This window comes from Ochotona princeps, chromosome 14 (genome assembly GCF_030435755.1).
Source record: "Ochotona princeps isolate mOchPri1 chromosome 14, mOchPri1.hap1, whole genome shotgun sequence".
NCBI lineage: Eukaryota > Metazoa > Chordata > Mammalia > Lagomorpha > Ochotonidae > Ochotona > Ochotona princeps.
The window spans coordinates 43,475,220-43,494,254 of NC_080845.1; the positions used below are offsets into that span (position 1 = coordinate 43,475,220).

General features: G+C 42.7%; 1 protein-coding gene across 2 annotated transcripts in view; it reads right to left on the bottom strand.

Annotated features, from left to right (window-relative positions):
* Positions 1 to 19,035, bottom strand: part of DENND4C (DENN domain containing 4C) — a 119,058-nt gene that overhangs the window by 50,786 nt on the left and 49,237 nt on the right. For both annotated transcript variants that reach the window (XM_004581082.3, XM_036496749.2), the window contains exons 11-15: positions 14,300 to 14,400; positions 12,881 to 13,099; positions 3,171 to 3,316; positions 1,727 to 1,762; positions 1,506 to 1,636 (exon numbers count right to left, since the gene is read on the bottom strand). In XM_004581082.3, coding sequence (XP_004581139.2) covers positions 1,506 to 1,636; positions 1,727 to 1,762; positions 3,171 to 3,316; positions 12,881 to 13,099; positions 14,300 to 14,400 — 633 coding nt within the window. The remainder of the gene's footprint in view (positions 1 to 1,505; positions 1,637 to 1,726; positions 1,763 to 3,170; positions 3,317 to 12,880; positions 13,100 to 14,299; positions 14,401 to 19,035) is intronic.

Sequence of the window (19,035 nt, forward strand, 5' to 3'; positions counted from 1 at the left end):
TGCCTGAATTTCTGCAATGAAATATTGCTGTATAAATATTTCTATGACGCTTCCAATTTCTTAGCAGCAATTTCCACTGAATAAAGGTTGACACATCTAGGTAACTAGAATCATTATAATCACTACAAAATTGCTTCCAGAAAGATTGTACTTACAGTATCTCTAACAATCAGTATAACCTATCCTCAATCTAAAAAATTAAAAATGTTAGTATTTTGCTCTGTGCTTCTTCAAATTATCAGAAAAGCTGGCTCTGAATTTCTACTTATAAAACTATCTACCTATTTCTGTGGCCAATTTTCACGTGGGAAAAGTTGTCTTTTCCTACCCGATTTTATCTTATTTCTCAGTTTTTGAATACTAACTCACAATATGTAAGCCAAATTAAAACACTACCATAACATAAAGTCAAAATAATATTTAGTCAAACCACTCAATCCCAGATATATACTCTTTTTTCTCATATAGTCCTGAGAAAGTATATATTGCTTCTCTACTACAGGAAGGCATTTATTGTGCGTTCTAAGAATTCTTTCAGGAATATATTTGGGAAAATAACTGTTGCATGTCCATAAAGATAAAGTAACAAGGAATTGTAAACAAACTGACACAAAAAGTCATCAAATATTATAATAACTGTCATTAAAATGGTAAGGTTTAAAAATAATTACTAGCACAGAAAACTCAAATCATTAAAATCAAATACAGATAACAAGAAACACACAGGATGAAAGCATAAATATTGTAAACATATACACCCAAATAATGTATACACACACAATAAAAAACATACACAGCAATGGCATGAAAACATCACATTTCTCCTCTAATTTTCCAACTGATTTTCATGCTAATGACACAGTAAAATTTATTCAAATTTCTCCAAAGACAATCTACATGCTATTCTTTAATTTTATTCTTTTTTTTAGGATTTTTTTAAATTTAATTTTTAATAATCTTACTTAGTTGATAGGGTACAAAGGGTCAAGGGTTACAGGATGAAAGTGGGTAACACCATTTTTTCCACACTAATATTTTTTTCCCTGTATCTGGGGTAATTTTATTCTTTAAAGGATGATTCCTAATCCTCTACACTAAATTTTCTCTATCTTACTAATTCATAACCTCCCAAAGGTAGGGGGAATCTTACACAAGTAAATATTTTATGCTTCAGAATTAAATTTTTAAAGAAACTTATTTCTTTAATGGTTAAACATTTAAAGCAATAATGATTAAAGCACTATTTGAGTTTCCTTCCAATAAATACATATAGTTCTTAAATTACAGCACCTTAAAATATTCATCTCTGTTAATTTACTGGATTAATATTGAAAATGACCCTAACAAATACTAGTACATATACACATCTACTAGTAATTTCTCTCCCCCTTTTTCTCTCTCCCTCTCTCTCCTTCTCTCTCTCTCTCTCTCTCTCTCTCTCTCTCACACACACACACACACCCCACTGACAAATTGTGCCAAACAGCTCTCTTTAAAAATTCTACCTGTACTTTGCTGACAGGTCCTTCCCATCATCAGGAGGCGGCTCTGGTGGCATTATAAACACAGTGTGCTCACTTTTCTGTGAATCATCTAGTTCTATCAATTTGGTATCTTCTGTTGAATCAAAATCAATCTGAAAATAATTATTTTTTTCCAATTAATGTGCACATAAGTAAGATCTAATTCTGAAATTTCAATCTGAGTTTAAGAAAAAAAAAAATACCTTATCTGTTTTCTCTGTACCTTTATCAGGAAACAGCTAGAAAAGAAAAAAGATGCATAGTAAAAAAAGGTTCACTATAAATTTAATGAAATTTGATTGTAAACTCTTATTTAAAAAAAAACCTCATCTTAAATGCCAGATATAACACATTTATAATGTGTAGATATATGTATTTAAAAGATTTATTTATTTGCTTATTTTGTAAGAGTTACAGAGAGAGAGAGATGGATGTCCTTCCATTGGATCATATCACAGATGGATACAAAAAGCTTCAAAATTTAATGTATTTCCAAATATATTCCATTAAAATAATAAATGTATATTAGCAAAAGTATTTAGAAGATAATAAAACAAAAGGAAAAACTTTCAATATTCATAAAATTAAACATTCTAAGTAAAAATAAAACAAATAAATCATAAAACTAAGTCCTGCCTTATTTATTTAACTAAAATATATGCAGGTAAGAGGAAATTCTTTTTTTCTTTTTATTTTTTTTACGATTATTTATTTTTATTGGAAAGGCGGGTATACGGAGAAGAGGAGAGACAGAGAGGGAGATGTTCCATCCAATGGTTCACTCCCCAAGCAGCCTCAACGGCTGGAACTGAGCCAATCAGAAGCCAGGAACCAGGAGCTCTTCCAGCTCTCCCACGCGGGTGCAGGGTCCCAAAGCTTTGGGCCATCCTCGACTGCTTTCCCAGGCCACAAGTAGGGAGCTGGATGGGAAGCAGGGCTGCTGGGATTAGAACCGGTGCCCATATGGGATCCCGGTATGTGCAAGGCGAGTACTTTAACCATTATGCTATTGCACCAGGCCCGGTAAGAGGAAATTCAACAAAACATTCTTAGTACTTAATTGCTTACAAAACTAAAATGAAATTCAAAGAGAAAAATTAGCTTTATGTGGCAAAAACTAAGGTAGTGGCAAGGTCTGGTGCAGAGGTTAAAATGTCATTTGAGATGCTTGTATCCACATCAAAATTTCTGGTTCAAGTCCCAGTTCCTCCATTTCCCATCTAGCTTCCTGCTGATGCATACCCTGGGCGGTAGCAAATGCTGGCTCAAGTCCGTGGTTCCTGCCACTCAGGTAGGAGACCAAGAATGAGTTCCCAGCTCTTGGCTTCTGCTGGACCAAGCCCTGGCTGCTAAGGACACTGGAAGAGAGCGCCAGAGGAGAGAAAATCTGTCTCTGCATATCTGTCTCCTTGCCTTCAAATAAAATGAGCATAACAACAATAAAAATGAAATAACTAAGTAAAATCACATGTCCCACAATTTAAAAAATTTAACGCAAAAGAAAATAATTCCTACAATAAGCTCTGATTCTGTAAACACACACCCAACAGCCACATATATTTGTCTTTCTTAAATTACTGTTATAATAATGATTATACAGATAAGCCAAGCTATTTTTTAACATTGATATTCAGGATAAATTTTTACCTTTTCTATGCAGTCATCAAAAAATGCAAATCCAGTATCTTTATCACTGACAAAACTACATTCTTCAATGAAACGAATAAAAATCTGTGTTTTAGTTAAAAGGGTATAGAATTTTGTATAGGCACGATCCCGACTTTTTAGAAATCCTGAAAACAAATTACAATTAAATTCAAACAATGATGTGGAATTAGATGTTAGACATTATTTTAAATTTATAACTACATTAGATTCCCCTTAAAACACTTATATACAAGCTTCTACTAACCATATAGCTTATTTTTTTATTTGAATCAACCACAAAAACAACTTCACTTTTTAACATTAACTTTCTCTCGGCAATCTGAAATCTTAAGGAGGTTCTATAAAGTACAATCCCATTATTAGCAAATACTGAACCACTGCTGCTATAAACAGGTTCCTGTAACCTTTTGGTTACTACACTTTGATGAGCACACATCCTAGTTTTGTTTATGTTTCTGTGGAAAGACGCCTTCTTTAATACGTATTGTTGACTCACTCATGCTGAACTTCTGGCCAATAAAGTACTGGAACTAATGTCTGCACGGAGCTTGCCTACCACACATTTTTCATGAAAGGTGCATAACAGTCTTCTCGCATTTAGGAAGGCAGATGACACTTCGCTTGGGGGCCATGTTAAACAACAAAACTGCCACCAAAAGACACAAAAATGTGGTACTAAAAAAAAGGCAGTGCGTCTCCTTCAGTACAGCAATTTGGCTGGGAACTTGTTTGGGATTTTTTTTGCGGGGGGTCACACTGCATGAGTCTGCAAGTAAGAACGAGCACTGAGAGACGGACTTTGGGCTACAAAGAAATATGAGTGAGTAAATACATCTGTAAATATGGAATCATGTTCTGAGAATCAAGTAAAGTGTCATTGCCTTATCATTAACCCTCACCCTTTCTTTTTTATTTTGATTTTCTCTTTAGAGTGGATTGCAAGTTTAGATGGACAGATTTTTGGAAGGACTTCAAGGTTTAAGAACATCATGCCTTCAGGGTACATTCTTGATTTGAATATCTCGGAAAATTCTGATCTCAGATGTTGTTCCCTTGAATTTATTCCCAAACAGGTAGAAGAAACCTCTAGCCCTGCAGCTGTCAAACAGAAATTTCTTTTTGATATTCTGTGCACTCTTGAGCCTATCGTTAATATCAATGCCTATGTCTTTTCTTTGCAATGTGACCAGACCATAATTTATTCTAATTATAAAAAATTTCATGATTTCCAAGGATTCTAAGATCAATCCCACCTTGAGTCTCACCCTTTAGCAACAGATACATCCCATGCACTATGCTTCCTAGCATCCAAAACACTTCCACTATCACTCCTGTTCATTTGGAATGCTTACTTCCACCAAGCTTTGAAGTTTTCTGGTGATCGTGTGTGTGTGTGTGTGTGTGTGTGTGTGTGTGTGTGTGTGTAGGGGGTCCTAACATCTCCAATCACTGACCTGTTTACAGTCCCCCTGCACCCTCCTGTCGAGACTTTCCCTCCCTATTCAATATCCAATATTGATTTCATATGTGCATATAAACTATCCCTGAAAAAATGTTCTACCTATTTTTTCCAGAACTCTGCCAAGAAGGCTACAAACATGATGTAAGGGGTTATTTTTTTTCAAAGTGAGGCAAATGAGAAGTACTTACACATTCAATCCTAATAACTGTACTACATTTACATAATCACGTTATTTTCCTTCTTCCTTTAAAAAAATTATTTCCTTTTATTGGAGAGGCAGATTTACAGAGAAGGATATACAAAAGGAAAGGTCTTCCATCTAGTGGTTCACTACCCAAGTAGCCGTAACAGCAAGCTGGAGCTGAGCTGATTCAAAGCCAGGAGTCAAGTTGCCTCCTCTGGGTCTTCCAGATGGATGCAGGGTTTCGAGGCTTTGGGCCATCCTCCACTGCTTTCTCAGGCCATAAGCAGGGAGCTGGAAGGGAAATGCAGCAGCCAGGATACTAACTAGCACCCATATGGGATCCTAGTGCGTGAAAGGGGATAGATTAGCCAACTGAGCCATTTGGTCAAGCCCATCAAATTATTTTCCTTTTACCCAAACTTTTACTAGGCTCAATTTTAAAATTCTCGGGCCAGCGGCGTGGCCTAGTGGCTAAAGTCCTCACCTTGAAAGCACCAGGATCCCATATGGACGCCGGTTCTAATCCCAGCAGCTCCACTTCCCTTCCAGCTCCCTGCTTGTAACCTGGGAAAGCTGTGGAGGACGGCCCAATGCATTGGGACCCTGCATCCATGTGGGATACCAGGAGGAAGTTCCAGGCTCCTGGCTCCGGATCGGCACAGCACCGGCCATTGCAGCTCACTTGGGGAGTGAATCATCGGACAGAAGATCTTCCTCTCTGTCTCTCCTCCTCTCTATATATCCGACTTTGTAATAAAAATAAATAGCTCTTTAAAAAATTTTTTTAAATTCTCTCCTCTAATGTCCTTGTTCATAAGCCCCAAGTGACTTTAGCATACCTTACAAAAAATATGAAAGTTGTTATAAGAGAACTACCTACACTGTCTCTTGACAAAAATCTATTAATCTTTTTGTATCTATCGTTTCCTCTTTCTGTATTTCCACAACGGATATATAGTTCCTCCTATCCAAAAACAAGCCCATTATATGGAGCTTGGGATTCCATACCTTCTAGAGTTCACAGGACAATTCCCTTTCTATTAGCTATACACCACTAGTACATTTAAATCTCTCTCTCTATCTATCTTTAGTAAAAAACACTTTTCCTTAAATGATTAGGTTTTCCTTCTCTTCCTCATGTTTCATTTCTCAATAAATACTGAAAACAGCTTAGTTTTTAACAATTTAAGCTCTATATCTTACATCTCATATTCACTAACCAAGTTCTATCTCCTAAAACTCAGCCTTCTTTCATTCTACCAATAATCTATGTACTTTCACTGATCAGCTTGATCAAAGCATCAACTTCCTCATTAGTGGATGCATCTTTCAATCTTCAATGCTTCCAAAGCAACTTTTACACACAAGTCAAAGACATTGTTGAAAATACTCAAAGTGCTTTTTTAAAGTCATTTCTTTAAAAATATAAATCATCATTCAAAGCCTTCCTTTTACTCTCAGGATAAAGACAGATTGTGTATAATCTGGCAACACCATTATTTCAAGCAGGGTTTTTTTTTTTTTAAAGATTTATTCATTTTATTACAGCCAGATATACACAGAGGAGGAGAGACAGAGAGGAAGATCTTCCGTCCGATGATTCACTCCCCAAGTGAGCCGCAACAGGCCAATGCGCGGAGATCCGAAGCCGGGAACCAGGAACCTCTTCCGGGTCTCCCACATGAGTGCAGGGTCCCAATGCAATGGGCCGTCCTCAACTGCTTTCCCAGGCCACAAGCAGGGAGCTGGATGGGAAGTGGAGCTGCCGGGATTAGAACCGGCACCCATATGGGATCCCGGGGCTTTCAAGGCGAGGACTTTAGCCGCTAGGCCACGCCGCCGGGCCCTCAAGCAGGGTTTTAAAGCTACATTTTACTGTAGCCTACCTGCCAGTCGACTTGTCTTCCCTCCTACATTCCTTCCCTACTTCCTTCCTTCCTTTCTAAAATATTTATTTGAAACACAGACTGACTTTCCACCCATGGTTTCACTCCCCAAATGGCTACAGTGACCAGGCCTACAGTCAGGAGCTTCACCAGCAGGAAACCAGATCTGAAATGGAACAGCCAAGACAGAAACCTGAACCCCATGGGACGCTGGAATTGCAGGTAGCAGCTTACCCATGGAACCACAACTCTGGCCACCCCCTTTTTTTTAATTTTATTTTTTATTAGAAACTCAGATATACAGAAAGGAGGAGAGACAGAGAGGAAGATCTTCTGTCCGATGATTCACTCCCCAAGCAGCCTCAATGGTCAGAGCTGCGCTGATCCAAAGCCAAGATCCAGGAGCTTCCTCCAAGTCTCCCACACACGTGCAGGGTCCCAACGCTTTGGGCTGTCCTTGACCACTACCCCAGGCCACAGGTAGGGAGCTGGATGAGAAGTGGGACCGGTGGCCATATGGGATCCCGGCGTGTGCTAGATGAGGACTTTATTTATTTTTTTATTTTTAAATAATGTAAGAGATGTGGATTTTTTTTAAAGATTTATTATTTTTTTATTTGAAAGGCAGATATATAGAGAGGAGGAGAGACAGAGAGGAAGATCTTCCATCCAATGATTCACTCCCCAAGTGAGCTGCAACAACCAGTGCTGCACCGATCCGAAACCAGGAACCTGGAACCTCCTCCAGGTCTCTCACAAGGGTGCAGGAACCCAAAGCTTTGGGCCGTCCTCGACCGCTTTCCCAGGCCACAAGCAGGGAGCTGGATGGGAAGTGGAACTTCCGGGATTAGAACCGGCGCCCGTATGGGATCCCGGTGTGTTCAGGACGAGGACTTTAGCCGCTAGGCCACGCCGCTGGGCCCAAGATGAGGACTTTATCCGCAGGGCCCAACTCTGGCCCTCTTCGGCCGTCTCTCAGTGCCTCAGGACATTGCACATGCCATTATCATTCCTCACTCTTTCTTCTTGGGATACTAACCGGCAATGGAATGTTTAAATAAAAGAGAAATCATTATCAACAAACACATAGTAGCAAATTCCCTTTGTTCTTTCTAATGAATGTAGGCAAGAATCAGCAAAGTCACTTTAAAAATTGAGTGAAATGCTGAAGGGGAAACTAGAAAGAAAGAGGCTGATGGGCTAACATTGTGGAGCAGTAGGTAAAGATACCAACTGCAACGCCTACATCCTATATAGGTTCTGGCTGCTCTACTTCTCATCGAGCTCTCTTCTAATGGTCTGGGAAAACCAGAAACAGACAGCCCAAATCTCTGGCCCAGCACTGGCCACTGCAGCCATCTGAGGAGTGAACACTGGCTGGAAGACCTCTCTCTGTTGGTCCCTATTTCTCTGTAACCTTGACTCTCAAAATAAATAAATAAATCTTGGAAGCATGTAAGGAAGGAAGGAAAGGAGAGCCAAGCAGAAAACATTAGAAACACTATCCCTACTGGAACAGCCATACATTCACAAGAGCACTTTTAAAAATTCCTGGTGGGGGGAGATAGTTCAAACACAGGTTGGGAGACCCATATACCATATTCGAGTGCTTGGGTCCAAGTTCCAGTTCTGTTCCTCATTTTGATTCGAGATTCCTTGGAAATGTGTGCCCTGGGTAGCAGCAGATGATGACTAAAAGGCTGGGTCACAGCCACCTACACGGGGTCCTAGAGCAAATTCCTGGTTTCCAGCCTCTGTGGGTATGGGAGGGTGAGTAAGCACGAGAGCTCTCGCTCTGTATGCCTGTGTCTCCCTCCTTATTTCTCTTACTCTGTATCCAAAATAATTGAAATACATAAATTTCAAAAACAATTTTAGAGGCGAGCACTGTGGTGTAGTAGAGGTTAAGCTATCAACTGCAGCATCAGCATCTCATTTGGGAACTGTGTGGAATTCCAACTGTTCCACTTCCCATCCAGTTCCCCGCTAATGTGCAGGGAAAGCAGCAAAAGATGGCCCAGGTCCCTGTGCCCCTGACACCAACAGGGGTGAACAGGAAGAAGCTCCTGGCTCCTGGCTCCTGGCTTCTGGCTTCCGGCTTCTGCCTACGCAGCCTCAGTCATGATGGACATTTGGTGAGTGAATCAGCAGGTAGAAGAGCCTCTCAATATAAGCACATCTTTTAAAAATTAAATTTAAAAAATTTTTTCAAAGATTTATTTATTTATTCTGGGCCCGGCGGTGTGGCCTAGCGGCTAAAGTCCTCGCCTTGAACATGCCGGGATTCCATATGGGCGCCGGTTCTAGTCCCAGCAGCTCCACTTCCCATTCAGCTCCCTGCTTGTGGCCGGGAAAGCAGATGAGGACGGCCCAAAGCTTTGGGACACTGCACTCACGTGGGAGACCTAGAAGAGGTTCCTGGTTCCCAGCTTCGGATCGGTGCAGCACTGGCCGCTGCAGTCACTTGGGGAGTGAATCATCGGACGGAAGATCTTCCTCTCTGTCTCTCCTCCTCTCTATATATCCGACTTTGTAATAAAAATAAATAGCTCTTTAAAAAAAAAAGTATTACTGGAAAAATCAAATTTTGGTGTCTTTATTAAGAGCACTCTTGGGTAAAAAGTAGAGAAAATTAAAATAATTTCATGAATAATGGGTATTGTTGCAGATGTGAAGTTGCTACTACACACAATGGTATTTCAAAAACCTTGTGGAAAACGGAGTTAAAATCTAAATTTATTTTGGTATGACAATTTTGAAAATTTTGCATAATTTTGTTGTAATCTACACTTTTTTTTTTTTTAAAGATTTATCCATTCTACCACAAAGTCAGATATACAGAGAGGAGGAGAGACAGAGAGAAAGATCTTCCGTCCGACGACCCACTACCCAAGTGAGCCGCAACGGCCAGTGCTGTGCCGATCCGAAGTCGGGAACCTGGAACCTCCCCCGGGTCCCCCACGCGGGCGCAGGGTCCCAATGCACCGGGCCATCCTCGACTGCCTTCCCAGGCCACAAGCAGGGAGCTGGATGGGAAGTGGAGCTGCCGGGACCAGAACTGGCGCCCATATGGGATCCCGGGCGCCCAAGGCGAGGACCCCAGCAGCCAGGCCACGCCGCCGGGCCCAATATACACTTTTACATTATGAAAAATTTCTTGTATGAAAAGAAAACTTGCATTTTTAGTTCCCTTTTTACACAAACTTTCTGAAGTACTCACATAGAGTATGAATAACTCAAAGAAAAAAAATGCTTTCCAAAATCAACACAAGTTTAAAAGAATGGGTACATGATACTTCACAAAACACATCTACATTTGTCAGAAATGTTTGAACACTGATTGCCTATTCACACAATATAATTCTTACAGATTATTTCAAAATGAAGAGGTATTATTACAAAAATCTATGTACACATGTAAAATTGAGGAAAGAGCTTATTTACTAAAATAGTTGACACCTATTTTAGTAAATAGGTGTCAGCTAGAACTATTTACAAAGTAACATCTTTGACTTTTCCAAAAGCCCTCCAGTTTAAAATTTCTCTAGAGAAAAATGGCATATAAAAATTACATCTATATTTCTTTGTAACAATGCCAAATAGAAAATACTGTATTCGAACCCAGTCCGCCATGTGCCCATGGCTCATGGCGGGCTGGGCCCGGACATGCCTGGGTGCGGCCTGCTTCCTTCTGGGGTGAGTACGCCGAGGGGGGAGGCCTCCGTGACTGGGCATGTCCGGGACCCACCCACCACCCTCATTGGGTGGTGGGTGAACGGGATTGGGGAGGGGCGCAACCTTGGGCCTGCAGGATTTAACCTCCGGCTGCCAGAGGCGAGCCGAGGGCTGCGGGAGAGGACATCTAGCTCGGATCCCGAACCCAGTCCGCCATGTGCCCATGGCTCATGGCGGGCTGGGCCAGGGCGGCCAGTGTGCCATTTGGCGCCAGGCTGTGCCTGCTGGCCGCCCGACAGGGGAGCTCTGGGGTATTGGACATCTGAATCGCTGCTGAGATAGCTCTAGAGTGACCCCACTGTTTCTGGGATCTGAGTCAATCCTAAAGATTCCCAATGCCAGTAACTCTTCCTTTGAAGAACTTCCAATCCCTTAATAATGCTGAGCTTTGAACATCTATCAAGTAAAAGATAAGCTCCGGCTTGTGTAGCAGGCTGGCACCTAATGGTCCTCGGAGCAACCACGTGCAGGTGCGTGATTTACGGCTAGGATCGGTCCCAATCTGGGATGCCACAGCTGGGATGAGGTTCCCACCAAGGGGTGTATGTGCTGGAATGGGGGCTGCGTTCTATCTAGGAAACAGTTGCAGTCACCCGAGGCACTAGTGTGGGCTGGGATTGGATGCACCAGGCCGGTTCAGATCCCAGCACCATCTGGTGTTATGGAGAAACAGGGTAGATGTGGGACTGACTAGGCTGGGTCTCAATCCCCTTCTGAGCCATGTGTGAGCTGTATGTGGGTATGGACGAGCCATGGCTGGGCTGAAACATCCAACAACAAGAGTCAGAATGGGGTGAAAGCCAGCCAGGAAAAGCCACTGTTCCTGCTAGGACAGGAGGTGAACTGAGTAGGGTTGGCTCAAGAACCCCCTGGCAAGCGCAAAATCTGGCATTGGGAGGGGTTCTGATGGAGGAGCCTGGGCAACTCCTCTGGCAGGACACAGTCCCTGCAGGTAAGCGCGAGAAGCATGATTGGAAACAGCCCAGAATAGGCCATGGAAAGTTTCCCACTGGCATGCATTCGGCATGGGTCAGGAGCAGACCAGGCTGAATCAGTTCATGTCATCCTCTGGCAAATCCGATCACCAGAACAGAGTGTGGAATGGGCCGGGTTTGGTTGCGACAAAACCAGTACACATTATGGAACGCCAGGGCGTGGTTGCCTGTACTGGATATGAATGCAGCACCCATCCAGCACACGTGAGATCCAGGAAGGGAGGGGCAGAGCTGGCGGGGGGGTTAAGGGGCTGGTCCCCTCGCTGGACAACCACTCCCACTGGAGAGTGTTGGCTGGGATAGAGACAGACACAACTAAGCAAGGCTACAACACCTGTGCGCTGCATGTGGACAAGATCAGGGCCACAGCATCAGCTGGCAGAAGCTGGCACTGGGGACTAATTCTGTCGAGTCAAATCACAGGACCACCTAAAGAGTGCACAAACCGGGACAGAGAGACCTGGGAGGGAAAAAGTGGGTTTCCCCTTCTTGGGTCACTATTCCCGTGGGAGGGCATGAAAACTAGGACGGGGGCTGGGATGGCTAGATAGAGAGGTACTCAACAATATCTGTGAGGGCTGGATGGTTGAGTTGGTTAGATAAAACCAAGCTTTAATACCCATTGACAAGTACCAGAGCCAAATGGGATGGGGGACAGATTGGTCTTCTGCTACACATACTGGCAAACCAGGGTAGGGGGCGGTCTGGTGGGGGTTATTGTGGGTCGCCCCAACTAGGCTACAGCTCCCACTGGTTGATGTAAGGGCCGAACCAGACTGGACTGCAACACCCATTGGTTCCAGTGCAACTCGGGACTGAAAACAGAACCAACACAGCAATTGCAACCACCAGCTGATCAGGGTGATGGACTGTGCCGGGCCCTGTGCTTGCTAGAACATACAAGAATCTGGTCTGGGAATACCTCAAAGTATCTTTGGAGATCTCCCCACTTGAACTGCTGGACTCAGAATTCTAACCAAGAAAAGACAGAAGACAGAATAGGACAATCATTCATCTCAGCTACATGTTGGCAGCGAAATATGGGACAAATGGAGACTTCATGATGGACCATATCAATCAGTGGACCACCTCATCGAGCGAAACTGGCAGTGACTCATAACTGGAGAACTATTAACTCCACTTGAGCACATATCTCAGAGCATGCCCCACATCCGGGACTTGGGGTGGGCGGGAAACCGGGTGGGGCTTCTCCCTCAATATCCCCTTTTACCTCAGATACATGATGGAAACAATATGGACATAATAGCATTGCCCACCTCCCTATCCCCCTGAACCTTTTTTTTTTTTTCTTCTCTTTCTTGATTTTCCTTCAACTATAGTTAACTATGTAAAGATTGTCAACAACAATACAATAAAATGGATTATAAAAAAAAAAAGAAAATACTGTATTTTCCAAAGCTACTCACCCTGCCGGTCAAACAAGGAATCAACAGCTGTGGCTTTATTTGAAGGAGCCTCTGTGATTGGTCTGAGATATGATCTATATCCTTTTAAAACAGAAGCCATAAAGCGCAAAAATGCTTCTTGAATTTCCATCTCAAGCTGAGTCATCTTTTTTTGCCAGGAAAAATCTGCTTCTATTGGAGTCATCTCAATTGCAGAACCTTCTTGAGCTTTTCTGTGAACTGAGAAAGGAAATCAAAACAGAAAAGGGCATTAATATTTAATATCTGAAAGATACAACAATTAACCAAGGAAACAATTAAAGCCCATGACTCCTTGAAAGCCCTCTTTTCCCAAACATGAAAAAAATCAGACAGGTGCTAGCAGCAAGCTCAAATACAGAGACTGTTAAAAAATATCAAGAACTGGGGCTACCGCTATGGCTTAAAGGTGCCACTTGAAAAACCAGCATCACGGGCCCGGCGGCATGGCCTAGCGGCTAAAGTCCTCGCCTTGAACGCCCCAGGACCCCATATGGGCGCCGGTTCTAATCCCAGCAGCTCCACTTTCCATCCAGCTTGTGGCCTGGGAAAGCAGTTGAGGATGACCCAATGCTTTGGGACCCTGCACTCGCGTGGGAGACCTGGAAGAGGTTCCTAGATCCGGGCATCGGATCGGCACAGCACTGGCCGTTGCGGCTCACTTGGGGAGTGGGTCCTCGGACGGAGGATCTTCCTCTCTGTCTCTCCTCCTCTCTGTACATCTGACTTTGTAATAAAATAGATAAATTAAAAAAAAAAAAAAAAAAAGAAATACCAGCATATGGATGCCATTTAGAGGCCCTGCTGTTCCACCTCTGCACCAACTCCCTGCACCTGGGAAGCAGTGCAGAATGAGCTGCTAGGATCCCTGCACCCATGCAGGAGATCCAGAGGCTGTTGGCTCCTGACCTTGGCCTGGCCCAGCCCCAGCCACTGAGATCATCTGGGGACTGAATCACTGAAAGTAAGATTTCTCTCTCTCTCTCTCTCTCTCTCTCTGTTTCTTCTTCTCTGCTAATGGTTCTGCCTTTGAAAGAAAGACATCTTAAAAACAACAACCACCACAACGTTCCTTTTGGGGCAGGCATGTTTGGCGGAATGGGTAAGTAGATTGTCGGCACCACAGCCCACACCAGAGCGCATGACTCCTGATTCACCTCCCTGATTCAGCACATGACTTCCTGATTCTGCACTCCTGTGCACCCTGGAAGGCAGCAGATAATGACTTAAAACTTGGATCCCTACAACCAAGTTCAGAGACCTTGACTCAATTCTCGGCTCCTGGCTGCAGTGTGGCTCAGCACAGGCTGGCCGTTTGTAGAACAAGCTGACAGATTTCTCCTTCTGTTTTGACCTCTCAAATAAATAAAAGCTTTTAATTAAAAAAATTTCACTTATTACCTGTAGATAGCTGTGGATACAATTTCCTTAACGTGCCAAGTAGACTTTTGCACGGTTTCTTGGGAAGCTGTTTCCAGTTCATGCTCTTCTTTTCATCCGATCTATTAAATAAGAACATAATATAAAATGTGTTACTTAGAAACTATTTTCACAAAAAATTTCTGTCAAACTGAAACAGAAAATGGAAAGGTTTTGTTGCAGCTAAAACAGACATATGCAGTTTGAATAAAAATCTACAAGAAAGTTATCTTTATTTCAACTGACCCTGGGATTCTGTCATCTCACTCCAACACTTTGATATATACTTTTTTTTTCATTTTTAAACTTTCGTTGATTTTCATTTTGTTTGAAAAGCACAGAGCCAGAGGATAACAGAGCCAGAGCCAGAAGCAGAGGGAGGGAGAAAGTGATTGTCTACATGGGTGGCGGGAACCCAGACTTGAACCATTGCTAGGGCCTCCAAGACATGCATTAGCAGGAAGCTGGATGGAGGTAAAGCAGGTGGCACTCAAAGCAAGGACTCTGATATGTGATACAGGGGCAGCAAAAAGCAGCTTAACTACTATATCACATGCCGGCCCCCCAACACACATTTTCAACATTAGAATTAGGAACATATCAAAAACGTCAAATCTAATTGACTACCCACTGATTTCTAAAACACTTCAAACCTGAGAAACTAAGATTGAAGTAAAGATTTAAACATACAATTAATTCATACAGTCCTAACACTGATTGCAAAATGAATCACAGGACTGGGACTATGGCATTCAGCGAGTGGCAATAAGAACTGCACCAGCAGCCAGAACTACACCAGCAACAAGGTGGGAAGGGACGTTTACCGGGAGCTCAGGAGGTGAACCCAGACAAAGAACTGCTCGTCTTACTGGTCTGTTTGATTTGACCAGGAGCTGAGACAGAGCAGCAGATCCAGATGGGCAGTGCAGGAACAAGGTGGATTTCACAACCTAGTCTGCCCCCCTAGAGCCAAATCGGGCACCATTTTGTTTAAGGAGGCAAGGTCTAAGGACAGTACTGTGCATGCACAGAGGTGGGAGTGAACTCATTTCTGGCTCAGTGAACTGCAATAATGTGGCATGCTACAGGTTCCACCCAAATAGGTCTGGGTAGCCCTCAGATCTGAGGGCCAGCAGAAGAAGAATTCTGGTAGTAGCACATTAGGTGCTGTTTCGTATAGTGTGCCAAAGAATTTAAGACTGCAGGGGACAACAATGAGTCCTCGCTGAGCTCAGTGCACTGCACTGTTTCCACAGGAAAATAACACCAACTATGGCATTGTACTGGTCAAAATAGGTCCGTGTGGCCCTCAGACCTAACGGCCAACAGGTTCCGGCAAGATCATCACCACCAACAACCTGGCTAAGTAAGGCACCTGGTGTCTCCCTAATCCTGGGACCTGCTCCAACCAGAAGTGGGAGAAAGACTGTATTGACAACCTCAGCACGGTATCACAGGAAGAGGAGAGTGGTGAGCCAGAAGCTGAGGCTACAGAGACTATGGTGAAAATCTAACATAAGAACCCAGACCTGGAACTTGCTGGAGGGAGTGGCACAAGTGACTGCACACAAAGAGCTGTGTACCAACTGCTGTAAGATCGAACTGCAGACCTGTGGGTACACAGCTTAGAAACCTGCCCCAAGGAGAAGACTCTGCTAACCAGAAGTACAATGACCAAGAGCAGAAGAAGAGACAAAGGCACAATGAATATTATTAAAGACTCCCCTGCAAAGGAGCAAAAACCCTGTGCCAACCTCAGAGTTCACTGAGTAAGACACCGAGAAAATGTGGGATACAGAATTCAAAACACTTTTTATAAAACTTCATATCAACAACAAGCATTGTCTCTCGCTCCCTTTCTTATGTGTCTCTCAAATGAATAAATCTTTATATCACAATCTGTTAAAAAACAAATAGGCACATTTTGGGCTCCCAATGAAAGTGTTGGACATACCTAGACAATGGGATGAAGGATGTCTGACATTGTCTGTACCAACAATGTCAGAGCACATCTAAAAAACAGACTGATGGAATTGTAACTCCTTATGAAGGAATGTACTGCTGTGACAATATGAGGAAAATCAGTTGAGGGGTAGGAATCAAGGCAGGGGAATAATAGACCATAAAGTTCAAAATTTAAAACAAAAATTTTAAAAAATAGGCACATTTATATTCAGATCTGATCCTTAGATTATGTGACTACATAACTGTTGCCTCTGTTATGGCTTTTAAGTCACAAGAATTACTGTCCACTTCTTTTTTCTTTACGTATGGTGAGTAAGGAGAGGGAGAGTTATGAGCTAAGCTTTTTCCCCCCAGTTTTATTGAAGTATACTTGACAAAAAACATATATACAAAATAGACAATGTGATATACTTTGTAAGATAATTTCCACAATCAAGCTTACATGCTTTCCTTATAAATATTTACCTTTCATTGTGGATTAACAATACTGAAGATGAAATATAGATCTCTAATTTTTTAAGGTCTATGTTATTCACTTGAAAGGCAGAGTTAGAGAGAAGAGAGGCAGAAAACGGGATCTTTCATTCACTAGCTTACTTTCCAAATAGCCATGATGACCGGGGTTAAGCTAGAAGTCAGGAGCTCCATCCGATTCTTTCAAGTGAGAGCAGGGGCTGTTCTCCACTGCTATCCTAGGCACCTTAGTAGGTAGATGGATCGGAAGTAGAGCAGCAGGGACTCCAACCAGCACTCACATGGGATGCTGTCCCTATAGGTACAGCTTCACCTGCTGTATCACATCATCCTCATGTAATTTTAACAACTATTGCTGAGCAGTACCCCAGAGGCTGTGATCATATATACTCCTGTAAGACTGCGTGTGCCCCCCAAAGCCTCAAAATGCTATCTAATATTAAGCATTTTCTGTCAAGATTTTTCTTTTGGAGGGGATTTCAATCTGAAAAATAAAATAGCAATATGCAAGTATAGAAAATACATAGCCCTTTTTATCAGTGAGGTACTTAAATTCACTTCTATTATTTTAACAACTTTTTACTCAGTCATTGATCTTTGACAATTATATCCTCTTTAACAAGGATATGTACAAAAGCCAATCATTTACATGGCCCTACAGCACATCTCAACAAGTATTACAGAATCAGGAACATACAAGAGGACTTCAAAAAGTTTATATTGAGGCCGGTGTGGTGGTGTAGCAAGTAAGGCCATCCTGTGGTGCAAGCATCCCAGGGCACTGGTTCAGGTCCAGGCTCCTCCATTTCTGATCCAACTCTCTGTTAACATACCTGGGAATGCAGAAGAGGATGGCCCAGGTGCTTAGTATCCTGCACCCATGTGGGAGACCAAGGAATTCCTGCCTCCTAGCTTCAGACTGTCTCAGCTCCAGTCGCTGCAGCCATATGGTGTGAACCAGCAGATGGAAGATAACCTGTTTCTGCCTCTCCAACTCAGACTTTCAAATTAATAAATACAGGGCTCGGCAGCGTGGCCTAGTGGCTAAGGTCCTTGCCTTGATCCCATATGGCTGCTGGTTCTAATCCCGGCAGCTCCACTTCCTCTCTATCTCTCCTCCTCTCAGTATATCTGACTTTGTAATAAAAATAAAATAAATCTTAAAAAAAATTAATAAATACATTTTTAAAAGACTTTTTAAAAAGATTCATTTATTTATTTTGATTTGAAAGACAGACTGACAGAATAAGGGGACAGAGAGAGAACTTCCATTCATTGGGTCAGTCCTCAAGACACCATAACAATCAGGACTCAGCCAAAAGCCAAAACTCCATCCTGGTTGCTTATGTAAGTGGCAGAGGCCCAAGCAGTTGGGACATCTTACATTGGCTTCCCAGGAACACTGGCAGAAACCTGGATCAGAAGCAGAGTAGTTGGGACTCAAATATGCCCTATCAAATGGGATTCCAATGTAACAAGTAGAGATTTTATCCAGGGCACCAGAATACCATCCCCATATCCGCTCTCCCCTTCTTATAATATTTATTTATTTGAAAATCAGAGTTACAAAGAAAGAGGAGAGTAGGCAGATCTTTCATATGCTGGCTCACAACTCAGATGGTCACAACGGCAAGGGCAGGGCAAAATTGAAGTTAGGAACTGCAAGACTGATCCAGTCTCCCACATAGGGGCCCAGTACTTGGGCCATCTTCTGCTGCTTTCTCAAGCATATTAAGATGGTGCTGGATCAGAAGTGGAGCAGTGAGGACTCACACAGATGCCCATACAGGTCACCAAGGCTACAGAGAGCAGCTTTATCTACTGTACCACAGAGAAGGCAAATCATGTCTTTAACAACTCCACTGAGATTTAACTCACACACCATACAATTCTTTTATCTAAAATAGGCAATTCAATGGTGCTCAACATAATCATAGAACTGTAAAACCAAATTATAAAAAATATTTTGGGTCCTGGCGTGGCAGCCTGGTGGCTAAAGAGCTCGCTCTGGATGCACCGGTATCCCATTAGGGTGCCAGTACATATCCCAGCTGCTCCACTTCCCATCCAGCTCCCTGCTTGTGGCCTGGGAAAGCTGTGGAGGACGGCCCAAAGCCTTGGGACCCTGCACCCACTTGGGAGACCTAGAAGGGGCTTTTGGCTTTGGTTCAGTTCAGCTCTGGCCATTGCGGCCACTTGGGGAGTGATTCAGTAGAAGGGAGAGCTTTCTCTCTGTCTCTCTGCTTTCCAATAAATAAATACATATTTTTTCATTACCT